The sequence below is a fragment of the Zalophus californianus genome, chromosome 2 (genome assembly GCF_009762305.2).
Source record: "Zalophus californianus isolate mZalCal1 chromosome 2, mZalCal1.pri.v2, whole genome shotgun sequence".
Classification (NCBI taxonomy): Eukaryota; Metazoa; Chordata; class Mammalia; order Carnivora; family Otariidae; genus Zalophus; species Zalophus californianus.
The window spans coordinates 101276967-101302922 of NC_045596.1; the positions used below are offsets into that span (position 1 = coordinate 101276967).

A 25956-nucleotide genomic window follows, 5' to 3' on the forward strand; every position below is an offset into this window, starting at 1 on the left:
TGCTTAAAGATGACAGTACTATATTGTACACTTTAAAAATCTGTGAAGACAAAAAAACAATCTGTGAAGATAGTAGATCTCATCTTGAGTGTTCTTACCACACACAATAAATTTGCATAGGTATTATAAAATAACAGTTTGTATTTAAAAAAAAAAAGAAATGGGATGATGCTTCAGATTGGTGTTTTAGAAAGAGTTGATGGCAGCATGAAAAATGGGAGAGATGTTTGAAAAGAATGTTGAAATAGACCAAACAATAGGGAGTGAAGCCCTAAACTGTGACAATAAAAAAGAAGAGGGAATGGTTTTAAGAGAAATAGAACCCACAAGCTTGAGGACAAGTTGTGTAAGGAGTAGAGGAGACAAGGATGCCTCAAGTTTTTAGCTTAGGTGACTGAAGGGATAGTGGACTGTCATTAACTTAGATCAAAAATAAGAAAGTGCTTAATAGGACGTTTAGGTGGGAGAGTCTGTAGATAATTGGCTGATGGGCTATGTGGATATGGACTCAGGCTGAAACAGAAATACTAGATTTGGGGGACACTGGTGTGTAACTCCTTACGGAAGCTCTGGTAGAAGAACGATAGAGCATGTAAAGCAGGGGCGGAAGAGTGCTCAGAGCAGAACCCCAAGAAGCGGTCATCACAATGCCTTCAGACTGACAAGTCCCTGCTCTTTGTCTAAAAGGAAAATAGTAGTTCTTGCCACACACTATTTGGTTTGCAACTACTTTTGAGGAAGCTTGTGTCCCTGCCCATCCCAATTATTCAGTTTCCATATTTGAGAAGAGCCTTATATTAAAGTTGAAAGTTGTTAATAAGTCTGATCTTCAGAACCCCTCAGAATTTCATGATAAAGTGAAAACAGAATTCCAAGTTGCCCTCACCTCAGAAAAGGAAATGGGAATAGTGTAAGAATGTGCTATTTTTTAAAAGATTTTTATTTATTTATTTGAGAGAGACAGAATGAGAGAAAGCACGATGGGGGGTGGGTCAGAAGGAGAGGCAGACTCCCTGCTGAGCTGGGAGCCTGATGCGGAACTTGATCCCAGGACTCCAGGATCATGACCTAAGCTGAAGGCAGTCGCTCAAGCAACTGAGCCACCCACGTGCCCAAAAATGTGCTATTTTTATCATTTGTGGAAGGAACAAATATTATCACTTACTAATCATACCTTGTAACTTATTTTGATATTTCATTAATTATAACATTATTATAATTTAGTTGTGTCATGTGTTATACCTACCATGTGACAATATTAAAGGTTTTGGAAATCTGTTCTAACAGATTTTATTTATTTATGTATCAGCTGTATGTGATATAGGGTCTGCCTCCTTTAAATATGATATGCGTCGACTCAGTGAAATTCTGGCATTTCCAAGAGCCTGGTATAGGAGAAGTATTGCAAGACGCCTATTCCTTGGAGACCAAACTATAAATTTGCCAAGTAAGCTTGTTATGTAATTGTTATTATACTTATGTTACTTTTAATTTTGGTTACAGTAGTAACAGGAATCAATGATTGATACCCCAAACTTTGTTTTACTTGGTAAGACATCCAAGTTAATCATGATTAATTAAGCATGGAAAACAGAAAATGTCGGGGATATTCTATCACATTGCCTGCATTTTTTCTCTTGGACTTAGAGAATGTTTTAGTAGTATACTGTGTAAGTGAAAGGTAGAGTTAACATGATACGGTAGAAAATATTAGAAATCCAAGTTTGAGTCTATCCCTTATTTTTTTTATTTTTCTTTTGAGAGAGAGAGAGTGTGCACACTTGCACGACCTGGAGGGGGGACGGGAGGGGCAGAGCGAGAGGAAGAGAGAAAATCCCAAGCAGGCTCCCCACCCAACGCAGAGCCCAATGCAGGGCTGGCTCTCAGGACCCTGACATCATGACCTGAGCTGATTTCAAGAGTCAGATGCTTAACCAACTGAGCCACCTAGGCGCCCATCTATTCCCTTATTTGTAAAATGGAAAAAGAGTACCTGTATTGCCCCTCTCATGAATTATCATGAGAATTAAATAAAATAACATGCTGGAATGTACTTTGCAAACCATAAATTGCTGTACAGTTCTCAAATAGAGAACTAGAAGGAATCTATGATTAGAAAAGGTAGAGTGGTGAAATTTATTATTTTATCATGTGGAGATTGTACCCTGACTAATTTTGATTCTGTTAATTTTGTTTCTACTTTTCTAACAGCATCTGGCCCAGGGACACCTGATTCCATTGAAGGGGTAAGCCAGCATCTTTCTCCTGAATCGTCAAGAAAAGCTTACTGCAGGACCTGGGAGCAGCCTAGTCAGTCAGCCTCTTTCACCCACATGCCTCAGTCACCTAATGTATTCAATGAGCATATGACAAACAGCACCATGTCACCAGGGACAGCAGCACAGAGCCTAAAATCCCCAGCTTCCATAAGATCAAGGAGTGTGTCTGATTCTTCAGTTCCCCGAAGAGGTAACACTGCTCTCTTTGTTATCATTATCCCTCCAATGCCCCCAAGATAAAAATCTTAGTTACTCTCAGATTTCTGCCTCAACTGTAGGAAAATATACTCTTGAAGATTTTTATGGAAGATGGAGGGGTGGGAATACCCAAAACCAAACAACAGACACTTCAAAGTATTTGCCAGAAGAAGAGATAGCTGGATGGCTAGTAGCTTTGAAAAGGGAAAAGAAGAGAGAAATGAGCATATTATTAGTTTGTTCCATGTGGTAGTTATTTTTAGAAGTAAAACAAACCTGTGATGTTGGAAAAAATGTTTGATTTTGAAAAAGTTAATTTTTTTTTCCTGAGTGTCAGACTCATTTATGAAAAAGTCAATCTTTGGTATTCATCCATTCAGTCTTTCCTTTATTCAGCCAGTGTTTTTTGAACTCTTTTATGTGCTCAGCACTCTACTTGTATCTGAACATATAAAAATGATATAGTTCATGTCACAAGCTTAAAGTATAATGAGTAAATGCAGGATTCAAGATACACGCTGAGCCCACAGGAACCCAGGAGACGGGCACCTCAGCAGGCGTCTGCATTTCAGAACGGTCCCTGCCTTCAAGTCCTCTATTTGGCAGCCGCAACTTATGATTTTCTCCTTTGTTAAGAAAATGTCAGGGTGACGATCTGTGCTGCTGTATCCCACACACACCAGAATTTCCTCATGTAAAGTGGAGATCATACGGAACTTTATGAGCTTTCAAGAGGACTGCTAGTCCTTAACTGAACATTCAGTAAATGGTAGCTAGTACTTTAGAAGCAATATGACAGCTATTAGATGTTAGGCTTTAATCAAGAATACCATATTTTTACTTCTGGGGCTATAGTCGTAAGAATGATAACTTTTTAATTGAGCTATGTGAGTGAATATGCATTTGATTTTTCTGTTTTTAGATTCACTTTCAAAAACATCAACTCCTTTTAACAAATCGAACAAAGCAGCAAGCCAACAAGGGACCCCATGGGAAACATTGGTCGTGTTTGCCATCAACTTGAAACAATTAAACGTTCAAATGAATATGAGTAATGTAATGGGAAATACAACGTAAGATATTCAGATACAAGGAAAATTAATCATTCATTGTAATTTTTCTTATTTTATAATAAAGCAATTTAAAACCTTTTTAATACTGAAGTGTTTGAGACAGTAGAAAAAAGCTATAAATTGCTTTATCTTGAAAATGGTTTTATCCTAAAGGTATTGTAATATAAAACAACATGGAATATGTCCTCTAAAAAGAGAAAATTATAAGGAAAACAGTGTAATTTGCTAAGAAGAAAGCTTTATTATCAATATTCAAACATTTACCACAGTTTTTATAAGAAATGTATTGTTTTGTCAAACTTTTTAAAATCCTCTAACTCCTGTTTTAATTCATGACATTGAAAGCGGTTATGTCTAATTAACAACCCTTTTTCTTTTCTCCAGTTGGACAACTAGTGGTTTGAAGAGCCAGGGCCGTCTGTCGGTAGGAAGTAATCGAGATCGAGAGATAAGCATGTCTGTAGGTCTGGGAAGATCACAGTTGGATTCTAAAGGAGGAGTAGTTGGAGGGACCATAGATGTCAATGCTTTGGAGATGGTTGGTATGTTGAAATTTTACAACTGAAAACAAATTTTTGAAAATTGATAAGTTTTCCCCGTTAGGTATTTCTATGAAAGGTAATTATCGTTTCTATTTTAGCTCATATTTCTGAACATCCAAATCAGCAACCTAGTCACAAAATTCAGATTACTATGGGTTCTACTGAAGCTCGTGTTGATTACATGGGCTCAAGTATCCTCATGGGTATCTTCAGTAATGCTGATCTCAAGCTTCAGGATGAATGGAAAGTAAATCTGTATAACACACTGGATTCAAGCATGACTGATAAAAGGTATTTAGTGAAATGTTACTTTCTGAACACTTTGTATGACTGCTCTTAGTATGCTTTCTCTCATCCAGTGAGAAAACACAAATGATTCATTTTTTTTGCAAAATGATTTTATATTATGCAACTAATATGAATGAAAAACCTGTGTGGAGAAGGGAATTTTCTTTTTTTTTTTTTAAGCTATCTTCTGTAAGATATATGATAACTCTGTTTTATGCTTTAGTGAAATATTTGTCCATGGAGATTTGAAGTGGGATATTTTCCAAGTAATGATATCAAGATCAACTACACCAGACCTGATAAAAATAGGAATGAAGCTCCAGGAATTTTTCACACAACAATTTGACACCAGCAAACGAGCTCTGTCTACCTGGGGACCTGTTCCATATCTTCCACCTAAGACAATGACTAATAACTTAGAGAGAAGTTCACAAGAACAATGTAAGAATCAGAACTAAGCCTTTACGTATGCTTTATCTTTCACTAAATGTTGTGTTACAATCTTAATTTAAATAATATCTATGTACCATACATTACAAAGTGATCCATATGCTCTTTATTCTATTCACTCAGCAAAGTACCTGATTTCCTACCCACCAATAGAATTAAAGGCCATCATTTGGGAAGTCATCACGTATTACCTCCTCCTCCTGCCACAACTCATTTATAACCAACACCCACTCCGTGCTCTTGAATAATAATTATGACAATACCATGTTCTGGTTTAGAGCATGGGCTGTGGAATCAGAATGTCTGAGCTTTGGATTTTTTTTGGAGTTTTTTGGATTTATTAGCTGTGTCATATTAGGCAGATTATTATTTTCACTCAGTAATTCAATCAGCAAAGTCAACTATATTCTTAAGCACTGTTTTAGGCATAGGAGATCTCCTAGTAGACAAAGTTCCTGTCTACATAAAGCTTTGTTCTAATGGGAGAGATAGACCATAATTAATTTACTAACTTACTAACTAAATATGTCAGATAATTTCAGATAGAAAGACATACTGAAAAAGCAGGAGAAGGAGATAAAGAATAGTGTGTGAGGCCAGCTAGTTTAGAAAGGTTGGTCACAGAAGCCTTTTAAAGTTCTAGGCTAGAAAGATCTCCACTGGGGAAGAGAGTTCTGGACATAGGGACCTATTGACAAGTGCAAAGCTCCTATGGTAGAAGAAACTGTTTATTTGAGGATTATTAAGGTGGCTACTTTGGTGAAACAGAGTGAACAAGCAGGAAAGTGTCAGACATGAATGGCCAAAGACAAGATTTTGAATATGATGGCTAGCTATTGGACAGTTCTGAACAGATTTCATATTTGATTTACTTTTTCTTAAAATACTCCTTTTTGAAGAATCATTCTGGCTGCTGTATGAAGAATAGACTACAGGTGGTGAAGAGTGGAAGTACTGTTGTTGCAAACATAGTTATAGTAAGGAGGCCGTCGGAAGAGTCCAGGCAGCAAGTGATGGCAGCTTTACCCAGAGAGAGGTAAAAGTGGTGAAAAGTAGTCAGAATCAGGATCATTTTAAATAACTCTTTATAATCAGTACATATGCATTGGAAAAGCCTAGAAAGTACATATAAGCAAAAATAGAAACATCACGTTCCACCCAGAAATCATTACTCTGAACAATTTAGAGTATGTACTTCCAGATAATTTTCTATAAACCTATATAACAATGTACTTTTTACCAAAATATTATTGTTCATACTGTTTTGTAACCTTTTCTAGTGAACAGTATCCAGTTTTCCATTTTGCTAAGTGTTTATCTCCTCTGGCCTTCTGACCACATTCTATAATTGACCTTAAAATTATTCTTACACCTGGTTTGTCCAAACCAATATATCAGATTCAAGATCACAAGTTAAATCTGGTTATGTTCCTTTACTCTCTTTTAATTCAGCATAGTCCTTATTATTTTTAATGATCTGACTCATCGAAGAGACTTATTAGCCTGTTGTCCTGCAGAATCTCCGACCTTCTAAATTTTTTTTTCAGTTGTTTGCTTGTGGTTTCATTTGTCTTGTTCATCTAGTCCTTATATTTCCTTTAAACTAGAATTGGTGTCAGGTATATACAAATTAGAGAGATGTTCCCCAAAACTCCTAGCCTAGATTCTTAAAAGAAATCCTTATCTTGAAAAACAAACCAGGCTTAGGGAACTGTTTTAGATTAAAGGAAACTAAAGAGACATGATAACTAAATATAACGTGTGATCCTTGTTTGGATCTGGAATGAGAGTTGTGGAAAACAGCCAAAAAGGACATTATTGGGATAAGTGAGAAATATAAATACGAATTGTACATCTGATTAGTGCTTCTCAAAATTTAATGTGTATCTGAAACACTTTCAGATCTCATTAAAATGCAGATTCTGATACAGTAGGTATAGGGTGGACTTAAGAGTTTCTATTTCTAACAAGCTGCCAGGTGTTGCTGCTGCTGTTGGTCCTCTGACCTCACTTTTGAGTAGCAAGGGTATAAGCGTCCATATGATTTCTAGATCTTCTTGTCACTGATTCACTTAACCCTTCTTCTGCTTCACTTGAGAGGAATCTAGATCAAGTCCCTAATTTACAGAGTTATTGTGAGAATTGTATAAAAGTTTATGCAAGCACTTTGTAAATCATGAATTTACAGAAGTGTTAGTTATAATTATCATTAGCAAGTTACTACTTTCATTAATTCTATCCATCCTTACGCAGCATCTTTTCCCAGACTATATTTTTATTAGCTTCTGCTTAATGTTAACCAGGTATTGGATTGTTTTCATCCCTTATCTGCATCACTTCAGCTATAGAAAATAGCCGCCTGCTGCCTTCCTACCTGCCATTCAGGGTGTTTGTGAAGCACTTGAGGATAAGTGGTTTTGATTTTCTTGCAGTGCTCGATGCAGCTCATCATCGACATTGGCCTGGAGTATTGAAGGTGGTATCAGGATGCCACATATCCTTATTTCAGATTCCATTACCAGAAAATGGAATGCAGTTCGGAGGATCAATGAGCTTGCATGGAAATCATATGACACTAGCTTGTTTTCATGGTCCAAATTTCCGTTCAAAATCCTGGGCCCTTTTTCACTTAGAAGAACCAAATATTGCTTTTTGGACCGAAGCTCAGAAAATCTGGGAAGATGGTAAACTGACACATTTGTAACTTTTACCTTTTCTTATCTTCTGATATGATTATAAATGACAGAGTAATTTTCCTTTCTCATATCTTTTATATGTTTTTGTTATATTTCTGAAGTCCAACTCCATTTGTTCTCATGTACTTGACATGTCAAGGAGTTCATTGCCAGTGAGTCAATATCTATAAAGTCTGGAGCATATTAAAGGACTTACTTCTGAACTTGCCGCCATCTTACTCTGTTTCTTAGGCAATTAAAGTTTCTGCTGCTGTGGCTGGCCAGTCATAATAATAGTTATTCTAAATATTATAAAAACATAAAAGACACATGGTGGTAGTTTAAGGAAATAGTCAGGACTAAATTATAAAACTTTTATCAGTAAGGCCGTGCTTTTACCTCGGTTTACAGTGATAAACCTCCTTCCTTTTAGTTATAATTTCCTAAGTTGTGATTTCTTACGATGAAGGGAAAAAATAGTTGATGCTCATTATCTTGAAAAAATGATGATGCTCATCACCGGGGATAAATCCAGTTATAACTAAAAGAAGGAAAAATTATTTATGATTTTTTTCTGACTTCTCACTTTTTTACACCCTTATCTATGTATGAGTTAACTAAATCTGTTGCTTTAGAGCCACAACTATCTTCTTGAATCTAAATATAGTTTGTTAACATCAAGAAACTTTTTTTTCCTTCTAGGCTCTAGTGATCATTCTACATATATTGTACAAACGTTGGATTTTCATCTGGGCCATAATACCATGGTTACCAAACCATGTGGTGCTTTGGAAAGTCCTATGGCAACAATAACCAAAATAACAAGGCGTCGCCATGAAAACCCACCCCATGGAGTAGCAAGTGTAAAAGAATGGTTCAACTATGTTACAGCCACAAGGAATGAAGGTTAAAAGTTTATTTCTTTGGAGAGATTTTCCTGTATTTGAGGCTCCGTTGCCTGTGTTTAGAGTTTGAGTGGAGGGAGAATTTTCATTTCTTTAATTAAACTAGTTTCATTGGGACACCTGGGTGGCTCAGTCAGTTGGGCATCTGCCTTCAGCTCAGGTCATGATCCTAGGGTCCTGGGATCGAGTCCCTCATCGGGCTCCTTGCTCAGCGGGAAGCCTGCTTCTCCCTCTCCCTCTGCCTGCCGCTCCCCCTGCTTGTGCACTCTCACTCTCCCTCTCTCTCTGACAAATAAGTAAATAAAAAATCTTTTAAAAAACTAAAAATAAGTAAAAATAAACTAGTTTCATTTTACTCATAAATAACAATATTAGTACCTGATTCACCATCCTGGTAGTGTAACATCTCATAGACTAAAAATTATTTTAGATGTAACTGAAAACATTCAAAATAAAGTTGGTTTAAATGAAGTTTATTATAGTTAGAAAAATACCTTTGTAGTGATGCTAAACATCAGAAGTTTGGTAAAGTTACTACACAACTAAGTAATAGAATGCCACAAAGTTTAAGGTTTGGGGTGGTTGGAATAAAATGAAACTAAATACTATACCTATGAAATAAGTTTAAAAAGAGTGCTTTTGATGAGTTTTTCCATTTGATTAGAATCACCAGTCTTGTAATAATGTGGCCAGGAAAATTCTTAGTTTGTGGCTGTTTTTTGTTCAAGTTTATAGTACTGATTTTACCAGTCATGTCATCTGTATTGGAAAGGTGACTACATTGAGACCTGCTAAGACTTGAATGTTTTACTTAAAAATAACCACCTTTCAAAATGGGAAAGATGACTTGGGCCTCACTGAAAATAGTTACCATGGAATAGGCTGCACCAGGGATTAGAGACTATTAAAAATGTTCTGAGAACAAAGGAGGATAAAGAAGTAAATGAAGATTATGCATATATTGGCTATTCTGTACTGACTATTCTACCTTCCAAAAAGAGATTTTAGAGGAGGGGGTTCTTTTTGGCTGGGATACCATAGAGGGGCTATTAGCAAACTGCACTGCTACCCATGTACCTAAAAACTGCTAATTTTTATAAGAAAACCATAGCACTTATGTTGGGGACAATCAGGACTTCTACCTTATTTCAAGGTCAGGAACATATTTAATTGCAAATTCTATATAAGAGTAAAGTATTCTATCTATAGAGAACTCTGAGCTTAATGAAACTCTTTAAATTTAGACATGAATTTAGTTAAAAATAATATTCATTTTAAACTTTGAGAAACAGAAACAAAATGTATTAGATTTATCCAAAATCATGTTATAAAGCTTCGGTCTTGAGAATAGTGATATACATCTCTGTCTATCTATCTATATAAGTAAAACACTACGTGTATATGTAAACGTATCACTATATATAAATATATTTAAATAGATAAATATATAGGTATCTCAAGACCAAAGCTTTATATGGCTCTGTTTTTAAAAATGTGAATCATTATTTTCCAGCTTTTAAAATGATAAAAATTCTGGGTGCCTGGGTGGCTCAGTTGGTTAACTGACTGCCTTTGGCTCAGGTCATGATCCTGGAGTCCCGGGATCGAGTCCTGCATCAGGCTCCCTGCTCAGCGGGGAGTCTGCTTCTCCCTCTCCTGCTCCCCCCTCTTGTGCTCTCTTTCTCTCTCTCTCATTCTCTTTCTCAAATAAATAAAATCTTTAAAAAAAATAAAATGATGAAAATTCTGTGTATGATAGTGTCATGAAAGCTATAGGCTTATCAATGCCTGTTGGTTTAATTTGATTCTTCTTGTCTTTATTATTGTCCATGTAGAGCTAAACCTACTTCGTAATGTTGATGCTAATAACACTGAAAATAGCACTACAGTGAAGAATTCTAGTTTGTTGAGTGGATTCAGAGGGGGTTCTAGTTACAATCATGAAACAGAGACTATCTTTGCATTACCAAGGATGCAGCTTGAATTTAAATCCATTCATGTACAAGAACCACAGGAACCTTCATTACAGGGTATGTGGAAAAATAGTTTCTAAAGTTACTAAGAAAATTCTAAAGGAACTTCCAGTTACTATCTTCTCACAGGTTATTTGTGTAATAGTAATATAGTCTAATGAAATTGATTTGCTTAGTCAAATTTTCTTCCCAGCTATTTGACCTATGGCAAATAATTTAATCCATTTGTGCCTCTTTCTCCTCAGCAAAATGGGGGGCAATAATAATGTATTTCATTCAGAGGGTTTTTCTGAGGAATAAATGGCGTGTACTTGGAAAGTGCTCAGTAAACTGTCATCATTTGTAAATCACATATAGAAACTACTCAGTTCTCTATAGTTGCATTCAAATGGATGCATTTACATGAACCCATGTAAATCCCTTATTAACAGGAAGAGAATGGGACTTATCTCATTAAATCTTTTACTATACAACTTTGCCATTGCAGATGCCAGCCTGAAGCCGAAGGTAGAATGTAGTGTGGTGACAGAGTTCACTGACCACATTTGTGTAACTATGGATGCTGAGCTCATCATGTTTCTTCATGATTTAGTGTCAGCTTATCTTAAAGAAAAAGAAAAAGGTGGGTAGCATATTCTTTTTTTTTTCCTTTCCAGTTTCAGGAAAGGCAGTTGTCAGTGCCATTCATGTGGATTTTTATGGTCTAATGATAAAATGAGTGGAATGTGTCTCCTTCCTTTGAGTTGTAAATAACAATCAATGAAATAAATAATATATTAGTAAAACTGTGTGACAGACTTTCTGAGTATCTGCTATGTCCATGACACTCTTTCTAAACATAGCTCACACTGACTGGTGTTTTATACTTTACAAAATGTCTCCATATACATTATCAGGCCTTGTAGGAGAATCTCACAAAGGAGGAATTGAAAGAAAATCTCTTTGAGGAAATACTGCTAGTCAAAGTGAAGTGGCTAAAGAAACAACTACATAATGAAATAGCATGAATTGTATACATTGTTAGGAAAACTCAGGTAAATGAGTAGATAAATCTGTTCAGAATGCAGAAAACCTATCTTTTCATAAATAAATTAGACTTCAGTGGTGGTGTTTTGTTTTTATGAGCTAGCTAACATTCGTTTACTCCCTGGAAATTTACATGTTTGTCTAATAAGAAACATATGGTAACCTTAATATCCATATAGAACTGGTTGAATAGGGCACCTGGGTGGCTCAGTCATTAAGCGTCTGCCTTAGGCTCAGGTCAGGATCCCAGGGTCCTGGGATCGAGCCCCACATCGGGCTCCCTGCTCCGCGGAAAGCCTGCTTCTCTGTCTCCCCCTTCCCCTGCTTGTGTTCCCTCTCTTGCTGTGTCTCTCTGTCAAATAAATAAATAAAATTAAAAAAAAAAAAGGAACTGGTTGAATATATTATGGTGCCCATATAATGGAATGGAATACTCTGTAGCTGTTTAAAAGATGAGGTAGTCAGAAATACAATGATATGGAATGGTCTCCAAATATATGGTCTTTATTTACCCAAAAAGTATTTATTGCACAAATATATAAATATGTAGTAGTAAAATGACAGGTGTGATTTTTTTTTAATTGCTTGGAATACATGGTATTTGTTTAGGTTGCCCTATAGTACTTCATTTTCCTAATGAGCAAAAATACAAAATTTGTCTAGCTGGTATTTCAAGATGGCCTCATGATGAATGTTTAAGTGAAGAAAACAGATACCAAAAACAATGCAAAAGAAGCGTCGCATAGATTGAATTGCTTCCCCATTACTCTTCAGTCTAGATGTGCCAAAAGTGCAGTGAGAGTAAAATCAGTAATGATGACTGGGAGAAATCTGTGAGACACTAGTTGAAACTTAAATGACTAAAACCATGTAATAGGAAATATTATATATAAGTAGGTCCACTCTTCACTTATAGCACCAACATATACCAGTCCCTGGTAATCCTCTTGTTTTTCTCCCTGCCTTAATATTTAAACTTAATGTGGAAAAAAAAACAGACTCTAAGTAAACCTGTGAAGTTCAGATTTCTTTTCTAGGTAACTATAGGTGTGTCTATATAAAAGCCTGCCAGATTTCTTTCTTGCAGTTATTATGTGAAATCTTTGTCATTTTATGAAATACTGTGTTGGTCTTGGTCTGCCATGAACTGTGCATATTTAAAAAAAAACAAACAACTTTCTTTTTAAATACAAACTGTTGCACAACAACAACAAAGAGAGAAACAGACTCAGTGAGAAGAAACTGGTGGTCGCCAAAGGGGGAGGAGTGGGAAGACAGGTGAAATGGGTAAAGGGGATTAAGAGCCACGAACTTCCAGTTATAAAATAAGTCATGGGGCTGAGAAGTACAGCGTAAGGAATATAGTGCATAACATTGTAATACACTTTTCGTGGCAAGCATTTCAAAATGTATACAGTTGCTAAATCACTATGTTGTATACCTGAAATTAATTTAATATATAAATCACCTTTAAAAGTACAAAAGCAAACTTATATAACATTCTTTCAATAGGAAAAAGGAAATGGGGACTTGATTATCAGACTTACAATACCAAGTGGTATTATTGTGGGGGATTGCAATTAAAAATAAAAATATTTAAAATAGCTATATTTTGTAATTAAGCACTAAAAGCAATTAGTTTTGACCAATATAAGCATAAACTTGCCTGAGAATAATCTTTGACAGCATGGAAGACTAGACCAGAATCAACATACTTCTAGAACATCAAGATAAATTGTAGCACTGTAACGACTACCAGTAATAAAAGCAGAGCGACTGTGAGGAGGCAGTAACTGAAGGCATCTATATACTTATGTAGTGTGAACCTAAGGACAGTTTTATTCCTAGGCTCATTCCCAATCAACATGTTATCCCTACTGCTAATTCACAATAAAGTTAAAACCAGAGTTACATAATGACTATCATATTACCTAATTTATTACTTTATGCCCAATTTGTGTCTTGAAAACCTATGCTCTAAGAGAAATGCTATATATATTAAAGTTTGCCAAATAAAAACTGCTTTTGTCTCAGATTTGATTTTAATTTTATATATATTATGATCACCAATTTAAAAAGAATTTGTCCTTCATAAAACATTTGAGTATTCACTATAAAAAGTGAAAGACTGCTTACATAAAAAGCTCCTAAGCTAATACCAGTGTTCAAATATATAGAGGGACATTAACATCCTAAAACTATGGAGTGGTACACTTTACAGTACACTCATTTAAAGTGTACCACTCCATAGTTTTAGGATGTTAATGTTCAGCTGTTAGGATGTTTAGGATGTTAATGTTCAGCTGTTAAAAAATGTCCACCTGTAGCCGTTCTTAGGAAACCTCAATTTCAGTGCCCTATGCTTGCTATCAAATAAATCTCATCATTCTTTACCATTAGTTTTAAGCACACAAATACATGTAAAATATATGCTATTTCTCAAAAAAAAATGACATGTTAACTTTGACATTGTCTTTCTCTAAGAAATACCAGTAACTGGCAGTTATTTATGGCTTATTTTAAAATACTAGTTTTTCAGAAAGGGAATTAAATGAGGCTTTGGCCAGTTCATAAGTAAAATGATAACTGGAGCCTATTATACTGTTCATATGGTGAATTAAATAAATTTATAAGATATATATTTGTAATATTAATCTATCATTTTCATTATAGCCATTTTTCCACCTCGGGTCTTATCTACTCGACCAGGACAGAAAAGTCCAATTATTATACATGATGACAATTCCTCTGACAAAGACAGAGAGGACAGCATCACTTACACTACTGTGGACTGGAGAGATTTTATGTGCAACACATGGCATCTAGAACCCACTCTCAGGTAAGCAGTGGGTGTATGTATTTACCTGTATCCTATGGGATTATCGTGAGAAAGAGGTCATAAATAATGTAGCAAGTTAAGGATGGTTTACCAAAAACAGTTTTTAGGAGTTAGCTACTTATAACATCTCTAACTTCTGGCTGTCTTTTCTGCTCCTTTCTGCTTTTTTTAAGTGCTTCTAGTGCAAGGCAAGAGAAGCACAAACACCACAACTAGCTCAGCACTCTCCACTGAGTGACACCCTCTCAGTCAGTCACTAGAAGATGAGAATAACTCCACCTCCACCATTGCCATAATTTCTTTACCATCTTTTTTACCAGGACATTCTTTTCAGGTGTTTGAGGGACCTGCAGTAAACTTTTTGTTTCTTAGTTTGGGAAGATACGGTAACGGCCGTACATCATCATTAAGGAATTAATACAATTTCTCACACATGTCCCAACAGCGTAATAGAACCTACGATGTCACAGGGTCGTCTGGCTGCATGCTAAGCAATATAGAACCATCCCTGAAATGTTGAATTTAATGCTGTCACATTCAGGTTCATTTACAGAGACATGTTCTACTACAATCATGATCCCAATTATATCAACTTATTTTCATATGAAAATTTCAAAAGTATTTTCTAGTCTTAATTACATTTATAATGGCTGCTGTAACTAGTGGTGCTTGCCTTGTTTGTCCTTGTTTATGGTTAGCACTCACAACCTTCCTGTCATTTTCCCCTTTCTTCTCGTCTGCTTACAGATTTTAACTGTCTGAATCATGGAATAACAGTAGCAAAAAAAAGTCCATCGTACTCTGACACAACATTCTGCAGAACAATACAGATTTCATTTAGATAAGGTTATTATTTCAGACATTTATGCCACAAAATAATTCCATAGCAATCAAATATCCATTATACAGTGGACTCTTGTATAAGCAGAAAGTAGTAACTTTGTGTTAATAATTTGTATGTAATAAAATTTGGCATTAATTAACAGTACATACACTCATGAGAAGTATTAACAGTGCCAATACTCAGAACAAAATTAAAATATTGCAAAGATCCTAATGCAGAAAACTTAGAAATTTGTTTTGTATTTATAAATCTATGATGAAATTAAGTATCTTTTAATTTAAAATGAGCATAAAAAGTTTGATTTGCCATTCTTCTTTTTTTTTTTTTTTTAAACATACCATCAGGAGACTAGTTAATATGGTGTAGTGGCAGAGAGCATGTTGAGGAACTCTAGCTCTAAGTCCGGTTGTCTAGATGGCATAGTGAACTAAATGATCTTGGCCAAATGACCTAACCTATTTCTGCCTTAGTTGCCTCATAAGAAAAGTTCGGTAAACAGTATTACCTACCTTGTAGGGTTGTTACAATAGTTAAATGAGTTAATTAATGCAAAATGCTTATAACTATTTGAGTCTTAGCAGATCAGTGCTTCATACCGCCTTTTCCCTACCCAAGTTCAGAAGCAATTGAAACAGTGGGAGAGAGGCAGCTGGAAATCAAAACGACAGTTTTAATAGTGATAAAGCTCATAACAGAGAATATGGTTTGGATGTCTGGCAACAATGGCCTTCTAACCACGAAGTCCAGGTTTGGACTTACTTACAGGGTCTTCATCATGCAGAGCACCAAAGTTGTGTGCCCACCCCCACCTTGAGTTCTGCATTCTGCAGCCCTGTGAACTCACCTAGCCACGGAGAGCCTTTGACATTCTGGGGCTAACTTATTTAGGGGCCTGTCCTAGAGAAACCTGTTGCATGGAGCAAAGACCAAAATGAGCAGCTCTTAAGAGAAGATAGGAAGAGGGTACTGAAGCACACAACCCAGTTCCTCTGTCAACTTGCCATCAGATAAGTCATGAATACAGGGGCTGAGAAAGGACAGGAGTGTTTCACTAATAGCTATTCCTCTATATGGAAGGAAATACCAGGAATAGGAAGAAAATGGTTCTTCCTTCAGACATGTTTAGCACATAGCAAAGACTCGGGAAGTCTTAGCCTTTTTTCCCCCACATTATGTCACATATATGTTGAACTCTTATTTTTTTCTCAGCTTTATTGAAGTATAATTGATAAAACATGTAAGATATTTTAAGTGGATGGTGTCATAATTTGATACATGTACACATTGTAAAAGGATTCCTGCCATCAAGTTAATGTCTTTTAGAATGAACCAGATGTTTTTTAAATGTCAGGATGACCCTGTAACTTAAGAGACCTAAAATAAAATAATCAGAATGAAATTCACTTAACTCCACTGCTATGTGTAGGCTCTCAAGGATACTTATATTTTTTTAATGCTGTTATAGTAAACCCAGGAATTGTAGCTTAGATTATTCTATTACACCGACTGAGAATAGTCTGTCTTGAGCATATTATGGAGGCTTAGTGATGTTCTTGAACCTACCTTCAGAACTGAGTTATGGCACTGTATTCCTTAATACCTATTATTTATAATTTTAGATTAATATCTTGGACTGGAAGAAAGATTGATCCAGTGGGTGTTGATTACATTCTTCAAAAACTGGGCTTCCATCATGCCAGGACCACTATTCCTAAATGGCTTCAAAGAGGAGTCATGGACCCACTTGACAAGGTTCTGTCAGTACTTATAAAAAAACTCGGTACTGCACTACAGGATGAAAAGGAAAAGAAAGGAAAAGACAAAGAAGAACACTAAAAAAGTAACTTGATATGTGAATAAATTATGATTGTGTCCATTAAGTTTTATTACACTGGAGTGTTTTTTTTTCTTTTTGTATAGTAAAATTATTTTCAGTATAACTTAAAATAACTCTAATTTTGTGGCCATTATATTGAAAGTTTGTAAGTTAACCTGTGTATTCTAGTTCCACCATTCTGTACACAGTGAAGTATTGCATGATAATGTAAATTTTGTGAAAAACTAGATTAAAATATATAAATCTGCTCAGTAGGGTTTATAATTGTATTATGTGCAATATGATTCCTGCATCTTTAAAATATTTTCAGAGTAACTGTGAATTTTTGCTATTGGCCATAACTTTTAGAAAAAATCTTGTTGATAATGTGATTTTTTTTTTCGGTCATTAATTGCTTTTTCTTTTTTTAAAATGTAGTCTTGTAAAAATACCAATTTGTATATAGTTTGAGTAATTGTGATATGATTACCACTAAAATATTGTTTGTAACTATTGTAATAAAGTCACAGTAATTGGTTTCACTCTGTAGTTATTTTTGAGTCTTTTCTTCTTTTGATAGCTTATTTTTATAACAGATGCCTAACCTGTTATTGAATGTTTTCATAGAAGATGATTAATACCTTTAAAAATTAAATCATGGAAAAAGATCTTTCATGAAATGAATTTTAGCCAAAACTTTACTTTTCTTCATAATCTGTGCAACTCACTTAAACTCCCTGAATTTAACCTTTAAAACACAGATAGAAAATCTCTTATATCCTACAATGCTTTTAAGGATCAAATGGAATAATGTCCATGAAGAAGTCTGCTAAATGCTAAAGTAGGAACAGGAACAAAAAAATTGCAATTATTATCCAAACATGTAGATCCTTCTGAGTTAACTCACCGATTATACAGTGATACGAGATAAATAATAAGGTAACTACCTTAAGATCTGTTACTTTATTCTTTGGCATGTTCTATGTTTTTTGTAGAATCAGGTCAGCTCTATGGCATGTAAAAAAAAAAAGGTGTATAAAAAGAGGAAATGAAAGGTGTACAAGTTGAGTCTATAAAATTATCAAGTGGCAATTTCCACAGGCACAAATACATTTTTGTCCTGAAAAAAAAAAATTAAATCATGGGGGCGCCTGGGTGGCTCAGTCGGTTAAGCGCCGAACTCTTGATTTCATCTCAGGTCATGATCTCAGGGTCATGGGATCCAGCCCCATTTCAGGCTCTGTGCTCAGCACGGAGTCGGCTTGTTCCCCTCTCTCTGGCTCCAACCCCCCTGCGCTCGCTCTCTAGCTCTAAAATAAATAATCTTTAAAAAAAAAAAAATCCTTGGTGGTGGAGTGAAAATGGAGAAGTAGGGGGAACCTGGGTTTTCCTCATCCCTCGTACACAGCTGTATTGAGGTCAGATCACTTGGAACATGCAGGAAATCCATCCGAATATTTGAAGCAGATTCTCTGTGGTTGGAGGGAGACAGCGTGGCAGATACAAGGTGCCGGGGAAGTGAATTGGGGGAGACAAAAGCTTCAGAGACGTGGAGGGAAGGAACCCTTTTCTCCAGGGAAAAAAGGGAGAGAGGGGGCCGGGGGTGAGAGTGTGTGGCGTTGGGTTCGCACAAGATGAGAGCCTCTCGGACCAGACTGGGGAAATGGGAACCGAGTGTTGCAGGTTTTAGCAAAACTCGAGTTTTGGAAGTGTGTGACTTCCACCGGGGCAGAGCTGTAGCCTGTGCTTCTGGGGAGGAGGGCTCTGGTTCAGAGCACGCACAAAGTGGTGCAGGGATCTTCCGGGTTGCGCTGGGAGAGAGATCATTCCTATTGGTAGAATACATTTGGAAGAGGATATATTGCCTCCCAAAGGACACAAGACCATGCAGGCGCCAACAAATGGCCTTTCATTGGCGGGGGACAAAGGTACGTGCAGAGGGTGGATAACTGTCACTGCTTTTCATGGTGCCGCAGTATAGAATCTATCCGCCATGCAGGCATGGGACTCTTTGTGGGAGAAAGGGCACTAGTCAGAGAGCAGCAAGACGCTAACCCAGAGGAGGACTAGGTGCCGGCTCCTTTAAGATTTGGAATTTTGAATCCCAGCCACACCAAAGATAAAACGCAGCAGAGTTGTGGCATCAGGCATGCTGAAGGCCTTTACTTTTCGATGAGGGCTTCTGAACAGCAGGCGGTGTGAGATTCCCCCTGTTGGTGGATGAGAGAGTTGGGTGGCATCATATTGCCCTTGCTACCCACAGGATTGGACCTCAGAGAGCAACACAGCAGCCCCAAGTAGACGTGGGAGTCGCTTACACCAAACCCTGCCCCCCACCCCGTGCTTGGCAAGTGGTTTTGAGCCAACACAGGGCGGTTCTCCCCCAGAAGAGCAAGACAGACGGCACCGCGCATGCCCCAGTGCCTCACAGCGTCCCCTTAAGTTCTGGTGCAAATAGGACCAGGCTGTATTTTTTTTTTTCCTTTAGAATCACATTTATAGTTTTTTGTTTGTTTTTTTCCATATCTTTTTCTCTCTCGCTCTCTTTTTTTGATCAGACTTTTTTTCTTTTTCTTTCTTTTAATTTTTTCCTTGGAATCAGGCTTATAGTTTTTTTGGTTTGGGGTTTTTTTTGTTTTTTGTTTGGTTTTTTTTTTTTTTTTGGTTGCTTGGGTTTTTTTTGTTGTTCTTTCTCCTTTTCTCGCTCTCTCTCTCTCTGTCTCTGAATCAGGCTTCCCCCCCCTCTTTTTTTGCCTTTCTTTTTTTTTCCATGCTTTTTTCCAACAAACAGATCAAAGCACACCTAGATAAAGGTCCAAACACTCCCCACTATAGGCAAGGAGGAAGTCTGCAGAGGACAGACCAGCAGGAAAGAGCAGCCAAAACCCAATAGCAGAGTGCATACAGCATACAGCAGAAACACTTCCTGAAGTGCCAGGCCCTAGACAGTGTAGGACCTCTTTTTAATACAGCATTACTCTAAGGTACAGGAAACATAACAAGCTTTCATAACATGCAAAAGGTAGAAACTTAGCCAAAATGACAAAGATAGAGGAATTCTCCCCAAAAGAAAGATCAGGAAGATATTATAGCTAGGCACTTGCTCAAAGCAGATAGGAGCAATATATCTGAACAAGAATTTAGATCAAAAGTCATAAGACTACTAGCTGGGCTTGAAAGAAGCATAGAAGACACCAGAGAAACCCTTGCTGCAGAGATAAACGACCTAAAAACTAGTCAGGCTGAAATAAAAAATGCTATAACTAAGATGAAAAACAGACAATATAATCAAATGAGGATTAAAGAGGCAGAGGAGAGAACAGGTGATATAGAGGATAAAATTATGGACAATAATGAAGCTGAACAGAAGAGGGAAAGAAAACTATTAGTTCACGAAGGTTGACTCAGTGATTCCATAAGAAAAAATAATATCCATATCATAGGAGTCACAGAAGAAGAGTGGAGAAAAGGAGCAGAAGGCTTATTTGAAGAAATTATAGCTGAGAACTTCCCTAATCAAGGGGAAAAACGGGCATTCAAGTCCGAGAGGTACAGAGAACTCCCCTCAAAATCAACAAAAAGAGGTCAACACCATGACATATCATAGTGAAACTTGCAAAATACAAAGAGAATTCTGAAAACAGCTAGGGAAAATAGGTCCTTAATGTACAATGGTAGACACATAAGGCTGGCAGTAGACCTGTCCACAGAGACCTAGCAGGCCAGAAAGGACTGGCATGATATATTCAGTGTGCTAAATGGGAAGAAAATGCAGGCAAGAATACTTTACCAGCAAGGCCGTCAGTCAGGATAGAAGGAGAAATGAGGAGTTTCCAAGACAAACAACAACTAAAGGAGTTCATGAACACTAGCCCAGCTCTGCAAGAAATATTAAGGAGGACCTTTTGAGCAGGAAAGAGAAACCAAAAGTAACAAAGACTAGAAAAGAACAGAGAAAATCTACAGGAACAGCTACTTTACAGACAGTACAATACCACTTAATTCATATCTTTCAGTAATTAGTGTAAATGGACTAAGTGCTCCAATCAAAAGACACAGGGTATCAGAATGGATGAAAAAAACAAGACCCATCTATATGTTGCTTACAAGAGACTCATTTTAGATGCAAAAACACCTCCAGATTGAAAGTGAGGGGGTGGAGAACAATTTATCATGCTAATGGACATCAAAAGAAAGCTGGAGTAACCATACTTACATCAGAAAAACTAGATTTTAAACCAAAGACTGTAATGAGATGAAGGATGACACTATCTCATAATAAAAGTATCTATCCAACAAGAAGATCTAACAATTATAAATATTTATGCCCCTAACCTGGGAGCAGCCAAATATATAAATCAATAACAAAGTTAAAGAAACTCATTGATAATAATATAATAATAGTAGGGGACTTTAACACCGCACTCACAGCAATAGACAGATCATCTAAGCAGAAGATCAAGAAAACAAAGACTTTGGATCACACACTGGACCAGATGGACTTAAAAGATATATTCAGAGGATTTCATCCTAAAGCAGAGGAATACATATCCTTTTCAAGTGCACATGGAACATTCTCCAGAATAGATCACATACTAGGTCACAAATCATGCCTCACCTGGTAAAAAAAAGACTGAGATCATACCATGCATATTTTCAGACCACAATGCTATGAAACTGGAAGTCAATCACAAGAAAAAATTTGGAAGAAGCACAAATACATGGAGGTTAAAAAACATCCTACTAAAGAATGAATAGGTCCACAAGGAAATTAAAGAATTAAAAAAAAAATGGAAGCAAATGAAAATGAAAATGTGACAGTCGAAAACCTTTGGGATGCAGCAAAGGTAGTCCTAAGAGGGAAGTATATTGCAATATAGGCCTTCCTATAGAAGCAAGAAAAGTCTCAAATACACAACCTAACCTTACACCTAAAGGAGGTGGAAAAAGAAAAGCAAATAAAGCCTAAATCCAGCAGGAGAAGGGAAATAATAAAGATTAGAGCAGAAATCAATGATATAGGGTGCCTGGGTGGCTCAGTTGGTTAAGCGACTGCCTTCAGCTCAGGTCATGATCCTGGAGTCCCGGGATCGAGTCCCACATCGGGCTCCCTGCTAAGCAGGGAGTCTGCTTCTCCCTCTGACCCTCCCCCCTCTCATGTGCTCTCTCTCTCTCTCTCTCTCATTCTCGCCCTCTCAAATAAATAAATAAAATCTTTAAAAAAAAAAAAAAGAAAAAAGAAATCAATGATATAAAAATTAAAAAAAAAATCACAGTAGAACAGATCAATGAAACTAGGAGCTGTTTCTTTGAAAGAATTAAGAAGATTGATAAACACCTAGCCAGACTTATCAAAGATAGAGAGAAAGGACCCAAATAAATAAAAACGTGATTGAAAGAGGAGAGATCACAACCAACACCAAAGAAATATAATTATAAGAAATCATTATGAGCAGTTACATGCCAACAAATTAGGCAATCTGGAAGAAATGGATAAATTCCTAGAAACATAAAATCTACCAAAACTGAAACAGGAAGAAATAGAAAACCTGAAGAGACCCATAACTAGGAAAGAAATTGAATCAGTAATCCAAAATCTTCCAACAAACAAGAGTCCAGGGCTGGATGGCTTCCCAAGTGAATTCTACCAAACATTTAAATAAGAATTAATACTTATTCTTCTGAAACTGTTCCAAAAAATAGAAATGGAATGAAAACTTCCAAACTCTATGAGGCCAGCATTACCTTGATCCCGAAACCAAAGACCCCACTAAATAGAATTACAGACCAATATCCTTGATGAACATGGATGCAGGAATTCTCAACAAGATACTAGTCAGTCAGATCCAACAGTACATTAAAAGCATTATTCACCACGACCAAATGGGTTTTATTCCTGGGCTTCAGGGGTGGTTCAACATCCACAAGTCCATCAGTGTGATTCACCACATTAACAAAAGAAAGGATAAGAACAATATGATCCTCTCAATAGATGCAGAAAAAGCATTTAACAAAATACAGCATCTTTCTTTTTTAAGATTTTATTTATTTATTTGACACAGAGAGAGAGAGCAGGAGAGCACAAGTAGGAGGAGCAGCAGAGGCAGAGGGAGAAGCAGACTCCCCGCTGAGCAGGGAGCCCGATGCAGGGCTTGATCCCAGGACCCTGGGATCATGACCTGAGCCAAAGGCAGACGCTTAACCCACTGAGCCACCCAGGTGCCCCAATAGAGCATCCTTTCTTGATATAAATCCTCCATAGTGTAGGATAGAGGGAACATACCTTAACATTGTAAAGGCCATATATGAAATACCCACAGCTAATACCATCCTCAATGGGGAAGAACTGAGAGCTTTTCCCTTAAGGTCAGGAACACGACAGGTATGTGGACTCTCACCACTGTTGTTCAACATAGTATTGGAAGTCCTAGCCTCAGCAATCAGACAACAAAAAGAAAGAAGACATGCAAATTGACAAGGAAGAAGTCAAATTTTCACTCTTCACAGACAACTTTATACTCTAGGTAGAAAACCCGACCGGAAAGACTCCGCTAAAAAGTTGCTAGAACTGAATTCAGCAAAGGTGCAGAACATAAAATCAATGCACAGAAGTTTGTTGCATTTCTATACACCAATAATGAAGCAACAGAAAGCAAAATCAAGAAATTGATCATGCTTACAAATGCACCCAAAACAATAAGATACCTAGGAATAAACCTAAACAAAGAGGTAAAAGATCTGTACTCTGAAAACTAAAACACTTATGAGAGAAACTGAGGAAGACACAAAGAAATGGAAAAGCATTTCATGCTCATGGATTGGAAGAACAAATGTTGTTAAAATGTTTATAACTACCCAAAGCAGTCTACACATTCAATGCAATTCCTATCAAAATTACACCAGCTTTTTTCACAGAGCTAGAACAAACAATTCTAAAATTTGTATGAAAACAGAAAAGACCCTGAATAGCAAAAGGAATGTTGAAAAGAAAACCAAAGCTGGAGGTATCACAATTCCAGACTTCAAGCTGTATTACAAAGTTGTAATCACCAAGGCAATATGGTACTGGCACAAAAACAGACACATAGATCAGTGGAACAGAATAGAGAACCCAGAAATGGACCCTCAGCTCTATGACTAACTAATCTTCAACAAAGCAGGAAAGAATATCCAATGGAAAAAAGAGTCTCTTCAACAAATGGTGTTGGGAAAACTGGATGGCAACATGCAGAAGAATGAAACTGGACCACTTTCTTACACCATACACAAAAATAAATTCAAAATGGATGAAAGCCCTAAATATGAGAAAGGAATCCATCAAAATCCTAGAGCAAAATGAAGGCAGCAACTTCTTTGACCTCAGCCACAGCAACTTTCTACTAGACATATCTCAGGAGGCGAGGGAAACAAAAGCAAAAATAAACTATTGGGATTTCATCAAGTTAAAAAGCTTCTGCACAGCAAAGGAAACACCAACAAAACTAAAAGGCAACCTATGGAATGGGAGAAGATATTTGCAAATGACATAGCAGATCAAGGGCTACTATCGAAAATCTATAAAGAACTTACCAAATTCAACACCCAAAACCCAAAAAATCCAGTCAAGAAATGTGCAGAAGACATGCACAGACATTTCTCCAAAGAAGACATACAAATGGCTAACAGACACATGAAAAATACTCAACACCACTCATCATCAGGGAAATACAAATCAAAACAACAATGAGATATACCACCTCACACTGGTCAGAATGGCTAAAATGAACAACTCCGGAAAACAACAGATGTTAGTGATGATATGGAGAAAGGAGAACCCTCTTGCACTGTTGGTGGGAATGCAAACTGGTGCAGCCACTGAGGAAAACAGCATGGAAGTTCTTCAAAAAGTTAAAAGTAGAGCTACCCTATGATCCAGCAATTGCACTACTAGGTATTTACCCAAAGAATACAAAAATACTGATTCAAAGGGATACATGCACCTTGATGTTTATAGCAACATTATCCGCAATAGCAAAATTACAGAAACAGCCCAAGTGTTCATCAACCAATGAATGGATAAAGAATATGCAGTATATACAAACAATGGAATATTAATCAGCCATAAAAAATAATGGAATCTTGCTATTTTCAATGATGTGCATGGAGCTAGAGAGTATTGTGCTAAGCAAAAATAAGTCAGAGAAAGACAAATACATAGGATTTCACTCATATGTGGAATTGAAGAAACAAATGAGCAAAGGGGGAAAAAAAGAGGCAAAGCAAGAAACAGACTCTTAACTATAGAGAACTGATGGTTACCAGAGGGGAGGTAGGTGGGAGGATGGTTTAAATAGGTGATGGGAACTAAGAAGTGCACTTGTTGTGATGAGCACTGGGTGTAGTATGGAAATGTTTAATCGCTACATTGTACACCTGAAACTAATATTGCACTGTGTTAACTGGAATTTAAAAGCTTAAAAGAAAAAGAAAAAAAAAGGATGATAAAGCAGAGAAGGGAGACATATAGTATTTATAGAGAAAGGGATTAAAATATCAGATAGGATATTTAAAGATACCTCACTAAGAAGACTACTTCTAAAGCCCTGATGAAAATTAACCTTGGTCAAGTTACCTGGCCCCTGAGTCTCAATTTATTTCTTCATCTGCAAAATAGGCATATTATCATCTACTTCACTGGGAGGAAAATTGATAAACAACAGTACCTGTTACCCAGTAAATGCCTGGTATTATTGTTTTACTTCATATATGAATAAGTACTAAAGTTTTAAAGATAACTTTTAAATTTTTGCCACAGTATTTAATGCATAAAACATCCATGACAGAAAAATAGATGGTTTAACCCTCATTTCTGCATTGGCCATACGATTGTTGTTAGAATTTGTCATTTACTTCTTGTACACCATTCTATGTCTATTGCCTTCCATTACTGTCTCAGATGTTTAAGGCTCCTTATTCAGGGGAATAATCTGTCAAGAACTGTGAAGGGTTTGAGATTTTATTCTGTTTGAAAGCTTTAAAGTAATCTGCTCCAGTTTCCTGGATGTTTGC

General features: G+C 36.7%; 1 protein-coding gene across 1 annotated transcript in view; it reads left to right on the plus strand.

Annotated features, from left to right (window-relative positions):
- The window catches only part of KIAA1109 (KIAA1109 ortholog), a 203457-nt gene extending 186007 nt beyond the window's left edge, over positions 1 to 17450 (plus strand). Inside the window, 12 exon segments of the mRNA XM_027600626.2 lie at positions 1310 to 1447; positions 2212 to 2469; positions 3400 to 3550; positions 3935 to 4092; positions 4191 to 4383; positions 4604 to 4821; positions 7263 to 7514; positions 8208 to 8411; positions 10246 to 10440; positions 10871 to 11005; positions 14083 to 14248; positions 16712 to 17450. Coding sequence (XP_027456427.2) covers positions 1310 to 1447; positions 2212 to 2469; positions 3400 to 3550; positions 3935 to 4092; positions 4191 to 4383; positions 4604 to 4821; positions 7263 to 7514; positions 8208 to 8411; positions 10246 to 10440; positions 10871 to 11005; positions 14083 to 14248; positions 16712 to 16928 — 2285 coding nt within the window. The 3' untranslated portion in view covers positions 16929 to 17450.
- The last annotated feature ends 8506 nt before the right edge of the window (positions 17451 to 25956 follow it).